At 42.8% G+C, this 23,447-nt stretch overlaps 1 protein-coding gene and 1 long non-coding RNA gene across 4 annotated transcripts in view; one reads left to right on the forward strand and one right to left on the reverse strand.

The window, feature by feature from the left end:
* Window positions 1-22,681, reverse strand: part of CFAP221 (cilia and flagella associated protein 221) — a 53,014-nt gene extending 30,333 nt beyond the window's left edge. For 2 of the 3 annotated variants that reach the window (XM_025178792.3, XM_006137634.5), the window contains exons 1-8: window positions 22,484-22,681; window positions 16,055-16,239; window positions 15,494-15,594; window positions 8,490-8,576; window positions 8,282-8,377; window positions 7,437-7,537; window positions 4,544-4,647; window positions 197-356 (exon numbers count right to left, since the gene is read on the reverse strand). In XM_025178792.3, coding sequence (XP_025034577.2) covers window positions 197-356; window positions 4,544-4,647; window positions 7,437-7,537; window positions 8,282-8,377; window positions 8,490-8,576; window positions 15,494-15,594; window positions 16,055-16,193 — 788 coding nt within the window. In that variant the 5' untranslated portion in view covers window positions 16,194-16,239; window positions 22,484-22,681. The remainder of the gene's footprint in view (window positions 1-196; window positions 357-4,543; window positions 4,648-7,436; window positions 7,538-8,281; window positions 8,378-8,489; window positions 8,577-15,493; window positions 15,595-16,054; window positions 16,240-22,483) is intronic. The other variant, XM_089779691.1, reaches the window with a different exon arrangement.
* LOC106732993 (uncharacterized) lies at window positions 6,128-8,475 on the forward strand. Its single transcript, XR_001369226.4, has 3 exons — window positions 6,128-6,227; window positions 7,245-7,352; window positions 8,246-8,475. It is a non-coding gene; the product is annotated as an uncharacterized LOC106732993 (long non-coding RNA).
* Window positions 22,682-23,447: the final 766 nt, after the last annotated feature.

Genomic DNA, 23,447 nt, shown 5'->3' on the forward strand with positions numbered 1-23,447 from the left:
TTTTTAATTCATTAAAGTTTCACTTAATGCTGTCCAGCTGCACTTTCAGCAGAATGAAGTGTTATCGAGATGCTTGGTGCATTTGAATAATACGATTTAAATGGCATGGCAATGTAGCAATGAACTCTTGTTTTATGAAGGCATTTTTAAAAGAGAAATGGGCAAAAATATTCAGGGATAAATTAGTCACACATACATGAAACCCCCTTTCGGTGTGGATGTTCCTGTGAATACACATACATAGGGTTGAGCGTTAAACTGTGAAATCCTCAACTGCATTTTCATCTGTGCTGTTCCATATTCAAATGGTGCATATTTAACAACCACATCCACTTTCCCATTGCCGGGAATTATTCCTGTAAATGGGAACAAAATACATTACATTTATACTGAAGTCATAGGAGCACTCTACTTCTGATCAAGACTAATCGTGTGTGCTGAAATGGATCCTGTTCCACATTTTTAAGTGATTCAGTTGTGCCAATATCCAGATGCCCAATATCTGGATGGATAACCTGAGATGCTTGAAAGGAGTTGTATTTTCAGAAAGTGCTGTGCTCTAATACCAATTCACCACTCACTACTGAAAACGTAGGCCCATGTCTTTATCGCTCTGTTGGAATTCTTATACCCTTGCATTAAATCCTGACTCCATTGAAGCCAATAGGAGTTTTGACATTGATGTCAGTGTGGCCAGGATTTCAACCCTTCTGTGTAAAGCTGGTTTCCTTTATATGGGATCTGGTGCACCATTCCTGCTCATGCCTTTAATATCTCAGGCATTTTGCCAACTGATTTGCCCAACAAAATGTAATTGTTGGTCATTTGGCTGGATCTATTTCAAGAACTGCCAATCCCCAGTCAGCTAGCAATATCCTGAAATGATAGAGAGATGAGGCACAACTACCATAGCAAAATTTACAACTTCTGCAAAAATGACAAAAGATCATTTACATTTTTAAAAACCTTTACTACTATTTGCAACTCTCAAGTCCTCTGGCAATTGCTGCTGTTTTAAGCAATGGGGTACAAATGGATTTCTTCTTTATTTCCCAGATCTGGGAATTCATCTGGGTTGGATTCATTCTCTGCTTCCAATGGTTCTAAATTCCTTGCTATCTGTGCTAGTGTTTCATAAAATGCTTCTAGCACTTCAATTTGCTTCCACAACCATTGCCTTTTCAGAGATCGGCCCATTCAGAAATGTTGATCTGGATAAAATAGTAATACTCAGATCCAATCAGCTGGCCTCAAAATTAAGTTGATGAAGATTTGCAAAGTTTAAACCCAAGCCATCCCATCCCTGATTTTGCCAATCTATAACATTGATATGGTATGGGTATTGGTACTTCCTGCAAGCTGACAGAAATAAAGCAAGAACACTGAAAGAATAACCCAAACAAGGCAACAGAGAAAAGGGTCTTCTTTTTCATCCACACACATGCTAGAATCTAGGATTAGCTTTATCTGAAAAACCATCCAAGTCAAGTAATTTTTAGAACCATTTCACAGTTAATACTGAGCAAGTCAGAAATACAGGGATTATAATACACTTAGGGCTGGTATTTACTGGGAAATTAAGTCATGTTAGATTAGAACATGACCTTTAGGAGTCATGTTAATTAAAATGTTAAATATAAATTAGCAGTCAGGGATAGACAGAGACTTTCATGCCTACAAGGCTCATGGGTAAGCCTTATTGGAAACAGAGTTAAATATGTCCATCTGACACCATGCTTAAACAGGGTTCTCCCTATTTATACCATGCTTAACATCATGTTGTCTAACATGACTCCACAAGGAATGTCGTAACATGACCTAATTTTGTGGCGGAGTGAAGCCTTATGGGTATGTCTACACTAGCTCCCACAGTGGGGCTCAGCTGACTTCTGCGCCGCTCAGCTGGGCTGCCGTGTGGGAGCAAGTGGCGCAAGCGACCGTATGGGATCCACACTCCCCATGCAGCACGGGGAGCGCAGTGCCCAAATGACTGTTTGGGCTCTGCAGTCCCCCAAGTGAGAGGCAGGAGGGAGAGGAGAAGAGAAAGAGAGAGACAGAGGGAGAGGCAGGAGGGGGAGGAGAGCTGAGAGAGAGAGAAGGAGAGGCAATAGGAGGAGGAGAGAGAAAGACACACACACACACACACACACACACACACACACGGAGCGAGAGACCAGAGGCTCAGGAGAGAAGACCGACGAGGAGAGACCTGAAAATCCCGTCATATGATGGGCTAATTGGCTAGTATTGAAGAGTAATTAGGTAAATTGAGGAGTAGGGTGCTACTCAATATGGGCAAGGTGATCAAAATCTGTCCCTAAATTTGCAAGGTGTTCCCCTTTATCATTCTACAAGGCAAGAGCTAAAGTTATTTGAAAATTATTATATGAAAATTTTCAGTCGCCAGCTGAGCCTCTGCCCACTTAGCTCCTATTCCTACTTTCATTTTTTCCATTTGCAAGGAGAGAGCAGCAGACTCTGCCCCTCTGGATTTCGAAGAGCAAGGCTTTGTTGCTGTCATATTGTAACTAACACATATTTTGGATCTAGTTCTAGTAATGGAAAACAGTTTAATTCCCTTGGAATTTATTCTACACGGCACCGTTGGGAACAAATACAGACCATCTGTTACATTTCCAATACCCATTTGTCTGACATGATGCTTTTCTCCACTGGGAAGAGATGCAACAAACAAATGGATAATTAAGTAAAGAAAAAATGCTCTTTTGTTGGAGCCTCAAGTAGTGCATTTAGAGAAGAGAAGCTCTAACTTACCTAAATGCCTAATTGAAAGCAGTAGATGTGACGCTACACGTGATTCAGATGGTCTAACTCGAAGGAGTTGAGTGGTATCTCCTTACTGTTTCCATTTATGAGTTGTATTAAATTGGATATTCATCAAGATGTAGGATTCATTCATATCATAGTATAAAGGGCTCATTCATATTATAGTAGAAAGGGAGATGACTACATTTTTCAAAAGCACCTAAGTGACTTAGGAGTCTAAGGCTCATTTTCAAAGTGACTTAGGCACCTAGGGCCAGATTTACAAAGACCTTTAGCTGCCTAAAGATGCACATAGGTGCCCAGCGGGATTTACAAAGGCTCCTAAGTGAGTTAGGCATCTGAGTCCCATTGAAGTTCAATGGGAGTTGGACATCTAATCCGTGTATGTGTTCTTTGAAATCCCACTAGGTGCCTATTTGCATCGCTAGGCACCACACAGTATGTATAACCTCATGCTACAGTTAAGCCTATGTCATCTTTGTCCGACTTATAACAGCCTTCCTCTTCTCCATAGCCACATTCATGAAAACATATAATTAAATGACATCTAAATTCTGTGTAGCCAGCAATTGTCTCCTGTAAAACCCATAATACCCGATTCCCGGTTATGCCCTTTTATACTACTCTAGAAATACTAAGGGCTGAAGTGGCTCTAAATTACACTGCCATTCCATGATGCAGCCTTGTATATTATGCAGATGACTAGTTTTGTTACTGACTTGGAATATTAATAATCGTGTTGAGCTTTTCCAGATCCTTTGGGCAAACATAGTGTTTTCTGAAACTTCCCCTCAGGAAGTGGGTCTGGCCCACGAAAGCTCATCATCTAATAAACCATCTTGTTAGTCTTTAAAGTGCTACATAGTCCTGTATTTTGTTTCAGCTACACCAGACTAACATGGCTACATTTCTATCATTATAGTGTTTTCTGATATTTTAAAGAAGCAAAGATAAGCATGGCTTGCTCCCTCTCCCTCTCCCTCTCCCCCCCTCCTCCTCTCTCTCCATCATCAATAATATCAAAAGCCATGTACATGGTCTTCATAAGTGGCCAGATTTCTTGACCAGGACTAACTAATTATACATTGGAATTAGTGGTGTTACACTAAAATATTAACATCTCTGAAAACTTGCTGTAGACCAGTGTTTCACAATTTTATTTGGCCATGGAACCCTTTTAAATTCGAAAGAATTTTGCGGGACCCCTAATAACAATCTAATAAATGGAGCTGAAAAAGTAGACCACCAATACATAAGGATAATAATAAACAAATGCTAAACAAGGTCATGAGATCAATATTTAGTTTAATTGCACATATTTAAAAAAACACAATTTTTTTTAAACCATAAAATGTTATCGTAATGGAATTTTCTCACAGAACCCTTATTTTCACTTCGCGGAACACTATGGTTCTGCGAAACACCATTTGGGAAACACTGCTGTAGACAAATCTTCCAAATCCTATCCATGTCCAAATTGCCCAAAGAAAATTGAAGGACTTATGCTACAAAAGAAAGATACCTACTAGGGGCATAAGAGTTCAAACTTCCATTGAAGCTCCCTGTTTATTTTTCTATACCTGTGTATGGGACTATGTTTCAACAGCACAGTATGGGTTTAACAGCAAATATTTTCGGGGTGGAGACTGTATCTTTTTATGTGCATTTCTGAACAGTGCTGAGCACACAGTCATAAATAATAGCACTCAGTGAACAATTATTTGGATGTTTAGAGCTTTAAACAGAGGTGGGCTACCTGAGGTTGGCTGAACGGTAAAGGCTTTATGAGGCTGAATGTACTCAATCTGGAATTCAAAATCAATTGGACAGCTGCACTGTAAAGGGACGACATACTTCTTGCTGCAAAGGAAGAAGTGAAGACTCATGAAAGAAAACAAAATAGCAATGAGAATCACTGTCCAGAGGCTCACATCTAGAAAATTATATTTTCTCCAGGTGTCACAGAGATGGATTACCTAATTAAAAATAATAGTAGTTTTCCATACTTGCACAACTAAGTTGTTTTAGAAAACCTTAGGTATGTCTACACAGCAGTGTTACTTCAGAATAACTGACCTTATTTTGAAACAACAAAGAGCACGTTTACATAGCAAGCGGTTATTTCAAAATAATGTTGAGCTGGAAGACTTCTTACTCCGACTTCTGTACCCTCATTTCACAAGGAGTAATGGAAGTCGAAGGAAGAGTGTTCTTCCTTCAACTTCCTGCTGTGTAGACAGCACCAAAAGCCATATTAAGCTATTTCGACTTTAGCTACTCAACTGACATAGCTAAAGTTGCATATCTTAATTCAACTTTTGCCCTACAATGTAGGCCTACCCTATAGGCCTACCCTTTCGGATTAGAAAATAAGAGTAAAATATGACCTTAATTGGTGTGCTGCTCCCCATCTCCTACTCTTAGTTTCTCTTATACATAACTTAAATTTACTTAGTTTCATTTTTAAGAAGGTAATTATTCTTGTGTGACATCACATGTATGTTTTAGAAATGGTACCATCTAGGAAGCACTAACATTCAAATTTAGAGCCCTACTGGATACACAAACAGAAATCTGTCCAAGCTCATGATACCACCCACATATTTTGTTAGTTTTTAAAGTACTACCAGATTGCTACCCCTCTGAAGCTTTCACATAATATATGTTAGGTATGTTGCATAGTGGAAAAGCACTCAGATGCTATTGGGTTGAAGATGGTGTCAGAACCTATACAGGACAGAATCAGTGAATGCTATTCTCCTACCTACTCTACATCTGTTATTCCAGCTCAGAGGCAAATAAGTAACAAGAATCTGGTAGCGCTGTTACATATTTTATACTGCTGTAAATATGACCTGTCTCTAACGAAGGAACTACAGGCAATGAATTATTACTGGAACAAACTCAGAGCTGTCACAACATGTTGGCTGCAGTTCAAAGTACAGGCTGAAAAAGGAAAATCATGTTAGAGAGTCCACATGTCAGACAAGAGGCCTCCTTTCTCTCAGTGGAAAAAACATGATATAGTTCAGAACTAAATAATGCTTTTTTTCTCGTATCACCTGGAGAACAGAAGTTCCTGTTGGTGAGAAGCCCTGCCCGTGCCCATGCCCATTTCCATTGTTTTGGACAATTGTTGACAAAGGGATAGCTAGGAATTTGGGACATCTAGGCTTCCTTCAGCTTTGTATTCATTTGGTGTTTTTAAAAGGACATTGTTAGGTTAAAAAACAAATATGAACAAAAATGTTTTCTTCTACAAATAATATCTTGAAAGTGAAATAAATATTACATTCTAATTTGTTTTTCAATGTTTACAATAATTTTTCTGTTTCCCTCAGCTTGGACACTGAACAGACTAAACAATTTATCTCTAGTTTCACATTTGCTTCTCATTTGTTATGCACCAGCACAACGATGCAAGGCTTCAGTTGAGAATAGTGAGTGGAGTGTTTACTTTACATCCTGTTTCCACTGGAATTAAAAAAAAATCATATAAACATTTCTATTAGGCTTAGGTTTTATTAAAGCTTATTTTTTACCCAATCTAAATGTGGGGGCTTAGTTGAACTGTGTTTTTAAAATATCTCTAACAACTGAAAATAACTAATGTGAATTTGTTGTTCAGTTTTCATTCACAAAAATCGATAACACAGTTGCTTACGACTTGGGTCATTGGGAGCGTTTTTCAAGAGGCCACCGACAGAGCTGGTCTTAGGGGAGGGCCGTGACCGCATTTGGGCCTGATCTCTGGACTCCTCCATCCAAGTTTCTCTGGTTACTCCCCGACCTTTTTTTTTTGTTCGACAAATTTTCCCCAGCAGATTTTTTGTTTTTGCTTTTTTGCCTGGGGCCGCCAATTGGTTAGGACCGATCATGCAGATACCCACAGATATAAAACGGATATCTGCAAATTAACAGGTTTCTAAATACAAAATTTGTATCTGTGTCTGAATCTGCAAAAATGGGCTGTGGATGTCCACATCCATATTTGCAGATGTGGTTATCTGTGGATATAAAGTAGATATCCGCAGATTTGCAGAGGTCTACTCATGTACATTAGAAAGTTGTACCCTTTGACCAGACCAGTGCAAAGTGACACAAAACCCCTACAGGGGTGAATGCAGCTGTACTGGTATAAAAATGGTTTATACTGTTATAATGTATTCCTGTATGGGAAGTGGAATATACTGGTCTACTGTTGTAAGGGTATTATTACTATTTCAGCTAAAAAAAAATCATACTCATAACCAAAATAGTTCTACTGGTACAAAAACAGCACATAGATCAGATCATTACAATGAATTTCTAGATCCTCAAAATCTTAAGTAGTACATAGACATATGCTGATTTTCTGCATAGGGAGAATTTCACTCTTACAGATAAATCAAAGTTAGATTAAAAATGTATCAGTGCCAATTGATAGTAGCTGAGGTTCTGGCCTTATGTCTCTACAGATGTTTAGTTTATGCAGACTTCAGTCTTTCATGAACATACTCTTGAAAACAGTCTGTGGGAGTGGTGCTGCATCCTATATGGTCGGTGACTTAATGAAGGCTTCTAAGGTTTGTTTAGAAACAAAATAGATATTTTAATTTTTGCAGGCTCTAAAAAAACCAAAACCCAAATTGGCTGACATCTTTACTCACCTCTGCCCCAGTGAAACATCTGATAAGCTTATATATGATGGAAATTCTACAACATTCATAGCAGGGTAGCCGTGGATAGGAACAAGCAAAGTGTCATCTCCCTGGAAGAAACAGGGGAAAGTACTATTTAACAGAATGAATTAATGTTATATTTATGGGGGGGGAGACTAATTTAGAATCACGCTTCAGGAATCAGTGCCTATCCAGGAGTCCCAGAACCTAGAAGTTAGCAATTTGGCAGCATGAGAAACTCATCCTCTAACAGTCCATAGATGGAGGCCGTAGAAAAGTTGTTCCTTTAAATAACCCACAGCTTCTCTCTGCCTCGAGAAGTTATGTTTGGAGCTCCCCTGCATCTGCTCAGCTAACACATTACCACAACACTATGAGATCTGCATCAGATACAGTCTGACTTGTGGATTATTGGTATAGGCTGAGGGCCCACAACTCCACGACATTTTTCGGAGGGGGGGGTGGGGGGGTCTTCAGACTCTATGAATAATCTAGAGTAAAGGATGTTGGGTGCCTAAATTTGGGCACTTATGCCCATATTTAACCATCTATATCAAAATATCGCTATAGTCAGTGTTTTTTCTGGCTTTGTGCCAGGCCTTTGACAATATTTTAATGTATTTTTTCTGTGAATATTATTTTGATTGGCACCGGGTCAAAAAGTAAGGTGGGCTATACTGGGCATACTGAAAGAGAAATCGATGATAAAGCAAAGGGTACTGTGGAGTTACATGAATATTTGTTACAAATGTTTGTTTTATTATCATACTCTGTAAAGTATTTTTATTACATTTCAGCTAAAAGGATGTACTTTTATTTGAGACACTTCTTACCTGACAGTGAATCCGGATACAGTCATAGTAATATCGCCACTCATCAGGACAAAAATCAACTGTAACTGCAAATGACAAGCCAGGGACAAGCCGATGCTATAAAATGACACAGGATATAAACCAGGAGGCACTTAAATACTGTGAGTGTGCAATGTTATCAAGTGCAAAATCAAATATGAACACACTGGTTGTTATTTCTGACACTTACTGTTTTGTTGTATTTGATCTGAAAGTATTTTGTCTGAGGTGGTATAATGTGAAGATTTATTGCATCACCGGAAATATTTATCAGATTCTGTAGAATTTAAAAAAAGTTATGTTTATGAAAACATTTGGGAATATTGTAAAGCTGAATTTTCTTGAGTCCATACTTAACAAAGCAAGTCTATAAAATAATGAAATAAGAGACTGAATGTTGACAGAGAAAATGTTAAAGACGGTTAACTATCATTTGAATGACTGTAGTGACTCAGAACTTTGGTTTTGGACCAGGAGCCCAGTTTGCTAGGCACTGTACAAACAAAGAGGCAGTCCTCTCCAGAGAGCTTATAGCAGGGGTGGGCAAAAGGGCCTCCGCAGGCTGGATCCGGCCTGCCAAGTGAGTGGATCCAGCCCACAGATGCCCTTCCATTCTCCTTGCCCCAAGGCCAATCAGTGTGAGAAGTCTCTTCCCACCCTGTCCCCGCCCTGCAAAGAGTGTAGGATGCTTAGAAGTGCCATGCGCTCGTGGCAGGGCGGGAGGAGGAGACTTTGCGTGCTCCCTCTGCCCCCAAGCCCTGACTGGCCTGGGGGTAGCGGGGGCGTGTGCGAAGTTTCCTCCTCAGCTGGTGGTTGACTCTCAACACAGCGCTCTCTTGTAGGGCGGGGGCAGGGAGCAAGACTCTTCATGTGCTCCCCCTCCTCAGGCCCTGATTGACCTGGGGGCAGCAGGGGGAGCACGCAAAGTCTCCTCCCACTGCCAGGGGAATGGGTAACCTGTTCAGAACAGCTGGCGATTCTCTCTGTGGGGAGGTGGGAAGATTTTGCGTGTTCCCCCACCCCCAGATCAAACAGGGTCTGAGACCAGGGAAGCACAGAAGTGTCCTGTCCCTGCCCCTTCTACCTGAGGCCACACCCCTTCTGGGGCAGCCCCAGGCCACTTCAGAAATGTTTGAAGTGGCCCCAGTCAAAAATTATTGCCCACCCCGGCTTATAGTCTTGTTCAGAATTTCAAAATGCAACACAATAACTAGTAGTTGATTTAAAAAATAATTCTTTGAGCCTTGTGTGCAGAATTTCTCAGTCACAAAGGACTAAATCCTAATTATCTTCGGCATGATGAGTTGTGCCTTATTCCACAAGTAATCTCATTGAAATCAGTGGGACTACATAAAATAAGATGCCGTCAAATCACAATCTGGCCCAAAGTGTTTTTCCCTTAAATATAAAAGGATCAGAAAATGAAATTACTAATTTATAATTATGTTTATAGAGGCCTTTCAAATAAAAGGAAATAAAATGACTATTGTCTGGAGTTTTCATTTACATCACAAAACTCTGAACAGTGATAGTTCTGCCCGCAAAGATCCAAGGTTATAGTAGCCTTCTTCCCAATTCTAAGCTGCATTAGCAGCTCTTGTTATAACAGAATAGCTTCCCCAAAGGAAGGATGCTTGCTGAGCAGCTGTTCAGGGGCTCAAAAACTGGGTAAAGCACATATGCACTTGTCAGGGCATCAGGAGTTCACTGACCAAACCTTCGTAGGCAGGATATTGTCATAGAATCATAGAATAATAGGACTGGAAGGGACCTCGAGAGGTCATCGAGTCCAGCCCCCCGCCCTCAAGGCAGGATCAAGCTCCGTCTACACCATCCCTGACAGATGTCTATCTAACCTGTTCTTAAATATCTCCAGAGAGGGAGATTCCACCACCTCCCTTGGCAATTTATTCCAATATTTGACCACCCTGACAGTTAGGAATTTTTTCCTAATGTCCAATCTAAACCTCCCCTGCTGCACTTTAAGCCCATTACTCCTTGTCCTGTCCTCAGAAACCAAGAGGAACAAATTTTCTCCTTCCTCCTTGTGACACCCTTTTAGATATTTGAAAACCGCTATCATGTCCCCCCTTAATCTTCTTTTTTCCAAACTAAACAAGCCCAGTTCATGAAGCCTGGCTTCATAGGTCATGTTCTCTAGACCTTTAATCATTCTTGTCGCTCTTCTCTGTACCCTTTCCAATTTCTCCACATCTTTCTTGAAATGTGGCGCCCAGAACTGGACACAGTACTCCAGCTGAGGCCTAACTAGTGCAGAATAGAGCGGCAGAATGACTTCACGAGTTTTGCTTACAACACACCTGTTGATACAACCTAGAATCATATTTGCTTTTTTTGCAACAGCATCACACTGTTGACTCATATTCAACTTGTGGTCCACTATGACCCCTAGATCCCTTTCCGCCATGCTCCTTCCTAGACAGTCGCTTCCCATCTTGTATGTATGGAACTGATTGTTCCTTCCTAAGTGGAGCACTTTGCATTTCTCTTTATTAAACCTCATCCTGTTTACCTCTGACCATTTCTCTAACTTGCTAAGGTCATTTTGAATTATGTCCCTATCCTCCAAAGAAGTCGCAACCCCACCCAGTTTGGTATCATCTGCAAACTTAATAAGAGTACTCTCTATCCCAATATCTACATCATTGATGAAGATATTGAACAGTACGGGTCCCAAAACAGACCCTTGAGGAACTCCACTTGTTATCCCTTTCCAGCAGGATTTAGAACCGTTAACAACAACTCTCTGACTACGGTTATCCAGCCAATTATGCACCCACCTTATCGTGGCCCTATCTAAGTTATATTTGCCTAGTTTATCAATAAGAATATCATGCGAGACCGTATCAAATGCCTTACTAAAGTCTAGGTATATGACATCCACCGCTTCTCCCTTATCCACAAGGCTCGTTATCTTATCAAAGAAAGCTATCAGATTAGTTTGGCATGACTTGTTCTTCACAAACCCATGCTGGCTATTCCCTATCACTTTATTACTTTCCAAGTGTTTGCATACGATTTCCTTAATTACCTGCTCCATTATCTTCCCTGGGACAGACGTTAAACTGACCGGTCTATAATTTCCTGGGTTGTTCTTATTCCCCTTTTTATAGATGGGCACAATATTTGCCCTTTTCCAGTCTTCTGGAATCTCCCCTGTCTGCCATGATTTTTCAAAGATCATAGCTAAAGGCTCAGATACCTCCTCTATCAGCTCCTTGAGTATCCTGGGATGCATTTCATCAGGACCTGGTGACTTGCTGACATCTAACTTTCCTAAGTGATTTTTAACTTGTTCTTTGTGTATCCTATCTTCTAAACTTACCCTCTCTCTGCTTGTATTCACTACGTTAGGCACACCTCCAGACTTCTCGGTGAAGACCGAAACAAAGAAGTCATTGAGCATCTCCGCCATTTCCAAGTTCCCTGTTACTGCTTCTCCCTCCTCGCTAAGCAGTGGGCCTACCCTGTCCTTGGTCTTCCTCTTGCTTTTAATGTATTTATAAAAGGTCTTCTTGTTTCCCTTTATGCCTGTAGCTAGTTTGATCTCATTTTGTGCCTTTGCCTTTCTAATCTTGCCCCTGCATTCCCGTGTTGCTTGCCTATATTCCTCCTTTGTTAGTTGTCCTAGTTTCCATTTTTTATATGACTCCTTTTTTATTTTGAGATCGTGCAAGATCTCCTTGTTAAGCCAAGCTGGTCTTTTGCCATATTTTCTATCTTTCCTACACAGCGGAATTGTTTGCTTTTGGGCCCTTAACAACGTCCCTTTAAAATACTTCCAACTCTCCTCAGTTGTTTTTCCCTTCAGTCTTGCTTCCCATGGGACCTTACCTACAAGTTCTCTGAGCTTATCAAAATCTGCCTTCCTGAAATCCATAACCTCAATTGTGCTGGTCTCCCTTCTACCTTTCCTTAAGATCATGAACTCTATTATTTCGTGATCACTGTCCCCTATACTGTCTTCCACTTTCAAGTTCTCAACTAGTTCCTCCCTATTTGTTAAAACCAAATCCAGAACAGCTTCTCCTCTGGTAGCTTTTTCAACCTTCTGAAACAGAAAGTTGTCTCCAATGCAGTCCAGAAACGTATTGGATAGCCTGTGCCTCGCTGTGTTAGTTTCCCAACATATGTCTGGATAGTTGAAGTCCCCCATCACCACCAAATCTTGGGCTTTGGATAGTTTTGTCAGGCAGGATACTGTTTACTTATTAGAATCTAACTGCCTATGGCACCTGGGATTCCCAGGGCGTCACCCATCCAAGTACTAGTCAGACCCGGGACAGTTTACCTCCGAGATTGGATAAGATTGGGGGCGCTCAGTCTGGTATGGCCATAGGCCTATTTGGATCTACTGAGATAAGTATTCAGTGCAACAGAGATCCTAACAAACACAGTCATTGTCTCCCTCTTTCCCAAAAAACAAATCTCCGGGACCGGATGGCATTTATTCAAGGGTTCTAAAAGAACTCAAATGGGAAATTGCTGAACTATTATCTGTGGTTTGTAACCTATCCTTTAAATCGGCTTCCGTACCTAATGACTGGAAGGTAGCCAACGTGACACCAATATTTAAAAAGGGCTCTAGAGGCAATCCTGGCAATTACAGACCGGTAAGTCTAACTTCAGTATCGGGCAAATTAGTTGAAACAATAATAAAGAATAAAATTGTGAGGCATGTATAGAAGAACATAATTTGTTGGACAAAAGTCAACATGGTTTCTGTAAAGGGAAATCATGTCTTACTAATCTATTGGAGTTCTTTGAAGGGGTTAATAAACATGTAGACAAGGGGGATCCAGTAGATATAGTATACTTAGATTTTCAGAAAGCCTTTGACAAGGTCCCTCACCAAAGGCTCTTGTGTAAATTACATGGCCATGGGATAAGAGGGAAGGTCCTTTCTTGGATTGAGAACTGGTTAAAAGACAGGAAACAAAGGGTAGGAATAAATGGTAAATTTTCAGAATAGAGAGGGGTAACTAGTGGTGTCCCTCAAGGGTCAGTCCTGGGACCAATCCTGTTCAACTTATTCATAAATGATCTGGAGAAAGGGGTAAGCAGTGAGGTGGTAAAGTTTGCGGATGATACCAAACTGTTTAGGACAGTCAAGACAGAAGCAGAGTGTGAGGAACTCCAAAAAGATCTCACCAAACTGAGTGATTGGGCAACAAAATGGCAAATGAAATTTAATGTGGATAAGTGTAAAGTAATGCACATTGGGAAAAATAACCCCAACTATACGTACAGTATGATGGGGGCTAATTTGGCTATGACAAATCAGGAAAGAGATGTTGGAGTTATCGTGGATAGTTCTCTGAAAACTTCCACACAGTGTGCAGCGGCAGTCAAAAAGACAAATAGGATGCTAGGAATAAGACCCAGAATATCTTACTGCCCCTGTATAAAACTACGGTACGCCCACATCTTGAATACTGTGTACAGATGTGGTCTCCTCACCTCAAAAAAGATATTTTGGCCTTGGAAAGGGTTCAGAAAAGGGCAACTAAAATAATTAGGAGTTTGGAACGGGTCCCATATGAGAGTGGTTAAAGTGACTGGGACTTTTCAGTTTAGAAAAAAGGAGACTGAGGGGGGATATGATAGAGGTCTATAAAATCATGAGTGGTGTGGAGAGGGCGGATAAAAAAAAGTTATTTATTAGTTCCCATAATAGAAGAACTAGAGGACACCAAATGAAATTAATGGGTAGCAGGTTTAAAACTAATAAAAGAAAGTTCTTCTTCACACAGCATGTAGTCAACCTGTGGAACTCCTTGCCAGAGGAGGCTGTGAAGGCTAGGACTATAACAGAGTTTAAAGAGAAGCTAGATAATTTCATGGAGGTTAGATCCATAAAAGGCTATTAGCCAAGGGATAGAAATGGTGTCCCTTCGTTTGTCAGAGGCTGGAGAAGGATGGCAGGAGACAAATTGCTTGATCATTGTCTTCGGTCCACCCTCTCTGGGGCACCTGGTGTTGGCCACTGTCAGCAGACAGGCTACTGGGCTAGATGGACCTTTGGTCTGACCCAGTATGGCCGTTCTTATGTTCTTATGGTATGCTGTTCCAGGCCATACTGTCACAAAAAAAAGCACTGGGAACAGACATTAAATGACTTGCCTAAGGTGATTCAGAAGGCAAGTGGTAGAAATCTAGTATGCATCCCAGACTTCATGATTCCCAGTTTAGCTCCTCATGCACCAGATCAAACTGCCTCTGGAAGAGGGCCAAGAGCATTTTCAGAGTTTCCTTTGATTGATGAGCACACGTACAGCCAAATGCAATCATAGTGATCTAGGAAAGCTTTGACCTGGATCTCCACCACTGGCTTTATGGCAAATCAGTCTATTAAAGGATTGGCTTGAGGTCACATTGGCCAGGACAGAAGATGGTTGGGCAGTTGTCATGATTATGAGGGTTAGCCAGCAGCCTGGGGATTAAGGGGTTAACTACACCTAGCCAGGTGGAGTGACCAATAAGAATGTAGGTGGGACTTTTCAAACTGGGACAAAGGAATTTGGTTTTTTTTTCCTTTCTCCCTTTTGCCTCTTTGGGTGAGTTCTCTGCAGCTACAGAGAGGGACAAGCATGTCTCTCTCTCTCTCCAAGACACCATTCTTCATTTTCTGTAAGTAGGGTAAAGTTTAGGCAGTTTCGTTAGGTTTTATTGTTTTAAGGATTAGGTATGGGATCTGAGATCTGGCACTGTTTAAAAGATGTTTTGGCTTTTCTTTGTAACTAAGTTCTAGGCCCATGGAGTTTCTCCATGAGTATATTTTGTTACCTCCCTATCTAGTCATTATGTTTGCAACAGGAATATTGTTGTAATAATAAAGGTTCTTTCTTTTCTTTTTATTAACCTGGCAGTGGTTAATTGTGTGCCTTGATTTTTATTTTAGGGGTAAGATTTCCCAAATGATCTTTCCCCTGATTTCTTTATCAACATTTGGGTGGTGGCAGCGGAAGTTTTATTCCCAAGATCTAGGTTTTTAAGATCTTGGGGGGAAGTTTTATACCAAAGCCTGGTAGATAAGGCTTTGGGGTACACTTGCTGGCCCCCACTTCTGCATTTATCAGGCCAGAGTGGGGAAGGAGCCATGACAGCAGTATGCACAGTGTACATGTATTATCCATTTACATTGTATTAACTGTTTCCTGCCTCAAGACTTACCAGGATCTGCTGGTGATGTTTTTCAATTTCATACCCTCCATAATGCAATACGGCTGGCTTAGCCTGTATGACATTGTTTCTCAGGAGTTTTGCATAAATCTCTGCAATGAAAGATAAGCAAACATGAGAGAAGGAGCCTGGGCTACCTAAATATCATTTATTGTTAAGTATATTTATTTAACATTTGTATGTAGCACCAAAACCATGCATGAGAGAGCGAACAAAGATGCAGGGCTGCATCCTGCCGAGCTCAGGGAGGACAGTAAAAATACCTTTATGCCACCTATGCAGATTCATAATCCATAGGGTAGCCGTAGCTGGTGGAATATTAAATTACATCTGGCTGCCAATGGCTCCAAGGGCCACTTATACTACAAGTACACCCCTTTTCCCATGACCATCCCTCTACATCTAGGCCAGGAGGTAGGTAGAGTTGCTCTGCCACAGAAGGGGACTTCAAAAAGAGCAGGACTGGGTCCCTGAAAAATAAATGACTAATAATGTTCCTGGACGTTTAGTTTGCTTCCGGCCTGCAGAATAGTCAGACAGCAGACTACTTACTCGACTCTAGCAGGTGATCGGGGACCCTATTTCTCTTGTCAGGCTCCTCCACGAGGCTGTCCAAAAGGATGGTGGGTACTTTCTTGAACGATTTTTCTGCATGACTGAATTCTGAAGGGGCTGACTGAACCACCTCCATGTTGGGATGGAACTGCAGCCCCACAAGTACCAAAATATGTCATTACCTATGATCAAGCACAAAATCATAATCTTAACACAAAAATATCATATTGATTGGTACAGTCTTATTATCTGTTTGTAACTGTTGCCTTCTGTCTTATACTTCGATTGCAAGCTCTTTGGGACATGGCCTGTTTATTTCCTCCTGTGTCTGTACAATACCAAGTGCAGTCAAGTATTGGTCCATGTCTGGGGTGGCTCCTAGGCACTACAATAATACAAATAATAAATAGTAACAATAATAAAATAGCTAACAGAGAATATAGAAGCTGAATTCACTTTAGCCTAAAAGCAAGGCCTCTGGATGACTTAATGATGATTACAAAATTATGATATAGTCACTGACTGATAAATCCAGAGTGGAAAGGGAACCAAATGAAATTCTCTGATATCCAAGTGATGGGGTATCAACCAACTTGACAGGTGGAGATAATGTACTCTGCTAAACACCTAGCATCTACTATATATTTTAGAAATGTGCATCTGTCTATCTGTCTATCCGTCTTGTGTCTGTTCAAAAACTCCTCCCTAAACGGTAAGAGCTAGAACCACCAATTTATCTTTTCCTAACTTAACACAAGGTCAGGGTTTGGTTGTGCCAGGACAATGGGATGTGTCTGGAATCTGACTGCTTTCCATAACACAGAAAGGGAGGGATCAGAGAGCAGGGTAAGTTATGCTCTGCAATGACCACAGGGGGGTAGCAAGTGCAGGGGATAGTTATACTGAAGAGTGACCAAAGGAGGGCAGCTGCACCAGTAAGAGAGTGGACAGCTGGGGATGGGGTTCTCCATATCGCAGGCCACCAGCCTGAGTAAGTGCTGCCCTGCCCCAAAGCCTCAGACAAAACTCTTGTCCCCAGCGCTGGATGGGGGTGGGGGAGCCTCATCACCCAGCAGCCCCACCAGCCAGTGGCCTTGCTGCCATGGCCCTCATGAGAGGAGCTGCCACCAGAGCAGCTCCACATTCACCACCACAAGCAGCCCTGGGAAGCCTCCTTGACTGCAGCTTCCTGCCCTGAGCCCCCCACTCTTACCCTGAGCCCCCATGCCCTGACTCCTAAACCGTCCCTCCCTCTGCCCTGAGCCCTTCACCTTCCACTCCCTATCCTAAGTCCCCTGTCCTGAGCTCCCTACCACCTGCCCAGAGTCCTGCACTTCCCAGCCCCATACTCTGAGCCCCTAACCCCTGCCCTGACTCTTGTACCCCCACCTCCTACCCTGCACCTCCCAGCCCCCTGCCATATACAATCACTTAAATACAGCATGTGTATTTTCCTCTTAATTTCCAACAAGAAAAAAAATTCAAACATGACTACAGTTAGGGACCTGAACAATGCTGGGTACATCTGCTAGGGGCCATCCGGCTTCCCGCAGGGGGCCTGATGCCCGCAGCAGGGGTCTGTCTCCCCGCACAATCATTGGCAGTGGTGGTGAAAGTGAAGCAACGCGGCCCCAGCTTGCTCCATTCTCCTGGGAGCTTTGCTTGGGAGAGGGGCGGGACTGCCCCCATACTCACCAGTGGGAAGGCTGGGGGAGCAAAGCGAGCTGGAGCCATACCGCTCCACTTTCCCCAGCACCGCTGGTGAGTGCATGGGGGGGTGGGTCTCCGCTGCCAACACCAGCTTCCCTAGTTTCCTGGGCCACTTTGGTTGGGGGAAGAGGCAGGGTGGGGATGAGGAGAGGTGGGGCCTAGGGCAGAGAGGGGTTGACCTGGTCCTCCTCCAGGCTGCGGGGGGTCACATGGCTGGTGGCCCCCAGCTTCCTTCTCACCAATCACCCCTGATAGAGAGATTAATACGCTCCTGACCACTGCTAATACCTGAGTTTCCACGTGCTGCTCATAGAAACAAATGACCCTTGCACCAAGCAGCCTACCTCCGCTAGGACTGGCTCCATCAATAAACAGATGCTCCAAGGAACAGACAAGATTATTTACTCATTTCCCTCCTCTTACTTACAATACCTTTGAATTACTGGACTGAGCCTTCAACAGCAGTGTCACATCCGGTTATGACCCAGAGAGAGAGAGCCAAAGTGAGGGATAGCGCAGTCAGGAATTATGACGCATGCCCATAATACGCTGCCACTGGACTACAGCCCTGACCTACAAAAACCCAGAAAGGCTATCACCCGTTCTTGTAGAAAACAACTGATGGGGGTAGGATTAGTGGTTGACAGCTGGCTGCAAGACTGGCACTTGAGACATCCTGATAGTATACCAACAAGTGGGCATGCTACGCCATGGGCAGGATGTTACTAACTTTCTCAGTAGGAGCAATATAGTCGCCCCAAAATCTGCTGGCTAGTTCCCACTGCTGCTAGCAGAGCATGGTCGAGGCATCTAGGGGTCCTCTTCTACCTGACCATGCTTCTACTGGGAACATGGTATGTTCCTTAAGAGACAGACTCATAGATTTATAAATTCTATTGCAGGGATGGCGTGAGGGGAATGTGCGGAGTATCTTTCTCCTTCTTAGTCGGGGGCCACTTCAGTGAGGGTTTGGGGGGGTTGTTTTTGTTTTTGCTTCTCACTTGCATGCAGCCCCCAACTGATTTTTCTGTGGATCAGTGGCCCCCAACCCTAAAAAGGTTCCCTACTATTGTGACCATCTAGTCTGACCTAAGGTATAACACAGACCATAGAACTGCCCTAAATTAGTTCCCAGATCTGATCTTTTAGACAAACATCTAATCTTGATTTTAAAACGGCCAGAGATGGATAATCCACCATAAGCCTCCGTAAATTGTTCCAATGGCCGATTACACATTAACATCTTAAACATTTACACCTTATTTACATTCTGAATTCATCTAGCTTTGACTTCCAGCCATTGGATGATGTTAGCGCTAGTTATGATGGACCAGCGTCCTTACCTGTCCTTGACAGGTCTTACCATGCACACTCCAGTATCTCCCAATAGAGATATTCTAGTATCTCCCAAAGGAGGAGGTAGATGATTGTGTCTATATAGAGAAAGAGATTTTATGTTCCTCTCAATGACCTCTAGCACAAACAAGGGCAGAAAGGGTCTTTTTGACATATGAATTGCCCAGATAGGTTCTTCCAGTATCTGATGAGTATTTAGGTTTAGGGCATTAACTTATAGCTTCCTCTTTAATTGTTAAATATTAATAGGTCAAATTATAGAAGTGGTATTTAAATCCTTTGTTTAACTAGTGTTTGGATAAGACATTTATTTAACAAAGATAAATGCACATTTAAGCAAGCCAAGGGGCTTATGGATCCTATTTAACTAAACACAGTTATCAGAACAGAAACTTGTCTAGAGACATGCCCGAAATGTTGCACAATAAGAAAACTAGACATAATCCACATGGAAATTTGCTCACAAATATGGCATAGGCCCTTTGCTCCCCCACCTCCTGCAACTGCTAGGTGAAGGAGAAGGGAAGACAGCCTTGGCCCAAGCATGGAGAGGAAAAGCCATTATGCCTAAAAGCTTCCCTCCCTCAAGGAGCCTCCTTTTCCCCTTCTCCACAAATGTTCTTCTAGCCCAAGAATGGAGGTGGCCAGGGACAGTGGTAGGGTTGCCAGATGGTCCCCCCCAAAATACCGGACACGCGGTATTTTGGTCAAGCAAAAAAAAAAACCCAACGTGCGTTTGGTCCCAGCCCTTCCCCCCATCCCCATGGCCCCGCCTCCCAGCCTGGGAGTCCCAGCTGCGAGGTGGGGCCATGATCAGCGCTGGGAGCCTGTGATTGCGCAGAAGCCTTGTTGGGGTGGGGAGTCCCAGCCACTCCCCCTGCCCCCGCCAGGCTTTTGTGCAATCACAGGCTCCTAGTGCCGATTGTGGCTCCACCTTCCAGCTGCTCCCTGCGCCCACGCCAGGCTTCCGTCCAGTGTGCAGCTGGAAAAATCAGAGAATACCAGACATTGCACATATCCGGTATTCTCTGATTTTTTTACTGGACAAAGCGCAAATACCGGACTGTCCGATAGAATACCTGACACCTGGCAACCCTAGACAGTGGAGATGGGGGCTATGTTAGTAGCATGCACTGGATCCAGGTTTCAAAACAATCACATACTTGATGCAACATTATTTCCTGCCTATGAAAACACCTACTCAAGGTGGGGCTCTGTCCCGCTCTAGTAATAGTGATAGGTGATAGGAGTCTTTTAACTCAGACAGCAGAGCTCAGATTTCACCAGAGGTCCCACATCAAACTTCACTGCCAACAACCCATCCAGGAATGTGGCATTATACATGCTCTACAATTCTTACACTCGCTTAGATCCTACTGCTACAGCTACTGGCTACAACTAAAATGGTTAAGGAAGAGCTCCACTATAGAAAAGACCTTCCACAGAGTGAGCTGGAGATCTGCTGATCTGAGAAACAGAGACTCCCAGATTCCTGGTACTTTGTTTTGTGGTTCTATGTCCTGCATTCTGTTTGTCTGGACTATGTGCTCTTTGAGGCAGGGACTGTGCTTTTCCTCCCTAAACATGTAAAATGCTTCTACTGATTTCTGGGTCCTGTGTAATGTTTCTTAATAACTTAGCATGCTTCAGTTTTACAGGTTAGCTCTTCTGAACTCAATAGTTTTCACAAATCAGGACGAGAAAACAAATGTATTGGGAAGGACAAACATGATTTTATACTGGTCCCAACAAAAGGTTCACAATTGCATGTTAAAACAATTACAAATACTGGGCTACTTTCTCTCCATTTGTGTTAATTAACTGCTAACTTTATACTTTGGAATTTAATTATAGATTGAATGTCTCTAAACTGGGTCTCTCTGGTCTAGCAACATCTATGGCCTGGTGGAGGGCTGGCGGCTTGGAGACATGTGGGCCGGCTGGGCAGCAGGCTGCCAGGAGCCTGACATGCCTCAGCATGGCTGTCTCGTGGGGCTAGAAAGCTTAGTGGGCTGGCAGGGCAGAGGGGGCCAGCAACAGGCTTTGGCCAGGCCAGGGATAGGGGAGCCAGTAGCAGAGGGGCCAGAAATGGTCCAGCAAAATCCCCGGTCCAGCAAAATCCCTCATCTGTCACCAATCAGTTCCCAAGGATGCTGGACCACGGAGGTCCAACCTTTATAAAATCACCATACTCATACTCTTTGCTATGGTTCCACAGTAAGTGTAAAAGGTGTGAAAAGCAGGCGATGGAACTATATTAGGAAAATACTTTTCCATATAGGTTCATATCAGTGACTGACAACAGCAATCCTCCCTCCCCCAACCCATCAACATATTATTCATTCCCAGTATATCTGCATCTGCCTTTAAGATCATGATCCTATACTTACTATTGGCCAGGACTATCAATTTAACTACTCTGTGTAATAAACATTACAGGTGAAATATTGGCCCCATTGAAGTCAATGGCAAAACTCACACTGACTTAAATGAGAGGCTTTTACTCTACGTTTATTAATATTTGAGCCATTAGATCTTTCTGTATCTTGTAGAGTACCAAGCACACTTCATAAATAATAAGTGAGGTGAGACTCTGAATGCAGATTTATTCAGTGGCTTTAAATAAAATTTCATTTTTATTTTATGAAGGTAAAGGCGTCAATATTTTATTGACTATCTTAAAAAAAAGTTAAAACACATTGTTTTGAGACTGACTGCCTTTATTATTAGCCCTGGACTATGTCTTCCCCAGGTAAGAATTTGAATGGAGATTTAAAATAATTCAGCATTTGATCATAAGGGCCAAAGTTTCAATGTTCTTGCCTCCACGGCCCATATCCTTGGCATGCACAAAACCCCACACAGTTGTATTTGAAAGCCATAGCCCTGATATGCAATGGGCTCAGTGTACACAGAGACCATGCGCGTGAAGCTGTTTGCAGGCTCAGAACCACAATTAAAATCAACAGGAATTGAGCATCTAAATACCTCTGAGGAGCTAGGCCTGGGGTGCTTAGGTATCTGATTGGCACGCACACATTCAGGTTTTTGCATGAACGTTGGATTAATGTGCGCTCAGAAGGATGGCCAGATACACAATCGTCTGACTGGCACCTGCAAACAGGACACGCCTGCAAATACTTCACCCTTAAAACGGTGCCCCTCGATGTGTCCCTGAAACACGGGAACACGTGGCAAAAATCCCTGCCACCCCCAGCAGGAGAGGCTCCTTTATAGTGAAGTCCCAGGAACGGAGGATGGCATGAGATGTAGGGCAGCAGGTCTGTTTGCACAGGGGGTCCTGTATTCAGCACCAGGGGCCCCGGGCACCCACAGCAGGGCAGGCAGCCAGCAACTCACCTGTGCTCAGCCTGCAGCCAACTTCTGCACCTACCTCCCTACTCCGCCCGCGGGCCACTTCCTAGAGCCCTGGCCACGGCTATGGGGAGGGGGAGTGGAAGGGGGAGCAAGGCAGCCCAGCCTAGCAGCCTGCCCCCCCTGTGCCCTGCAGGGCCAGCAGCATCTCCCCAGCCCAGCTCCTCTCCCCTGGTTGCTAGGCTAACATCAACTCAGTTCCAAGACAAAGCCTGCAGCGGGCCGTACCATGTTCAGCTCTGGCGCAGGGGGAGAAGTGGCAAAGTTTAAGGGACAGGACTTAAAGGAAAACACCAGGATTTTTTCCCATCCCATCTAAAAAATGTTTTTCTAATATTTACATGTTTAGCCTCCCAATCTAATTTCAGTGTATTGTGAAAGGTTTTTTGAGGGGAGCCAGCTTAAGTCTTAGGCGGTACCACCAGTGAGTTAGAAAGGGGTAGACTGGGAATATGCAGAACAGAACAGCTGGGTCCTGTAAGTTAGGTCAGTGGTTTTCTCATTTGTAACCCCCCCCAAAGCAATTTTGATTGGAGGCACGTCCACCTTTGGAAATCTTAGCTGTAGTCCATGGAGTTTCAGGAATCTGATTCGTGTACCCCAAGTAGCTCATCACTTCAAAACTATTTGCTAACAAAATCAAACATAAAAATACAAATGAGCCCCAGCACACTCTTGCTAAATATTGCTTACTTTCTCATGTTTACTATATAATTGTAAAATGAATCAACTGGAATATTACTTACATTTCAGGGTATAATGTACAGAGCAGCATAAACAAGTAATGGTACGAAATTTTAGTTTGTACTGATTTTTGTAGTGCTTTTTATGTAGCTTGTTGTAAAAGTAGGCAAATACCTAGACGAACTGATATGCCCACTTGAAGATTTCTGTGTACCCCCTGGGTTCAAGTACTCCCAGTTGAGAACCATTGTTCTATGGTAACAAA

The sequence above is a fragment of the Pelodiscus sinensis genome, chromosome 7, assembly GCF_052426305.1.
Source record: "Pelodiscus sinensis isolate ZL-2025 chromosome 7, ASM5242630v1, whole genome shotgun sequence".
NCBI classification, from domain to species: domain Eukaryota; kingdom Metazoa; phylum Chordata; order Testudines; family Trionychidae; genus Pelodiscus; species Pelodiscus sinensis.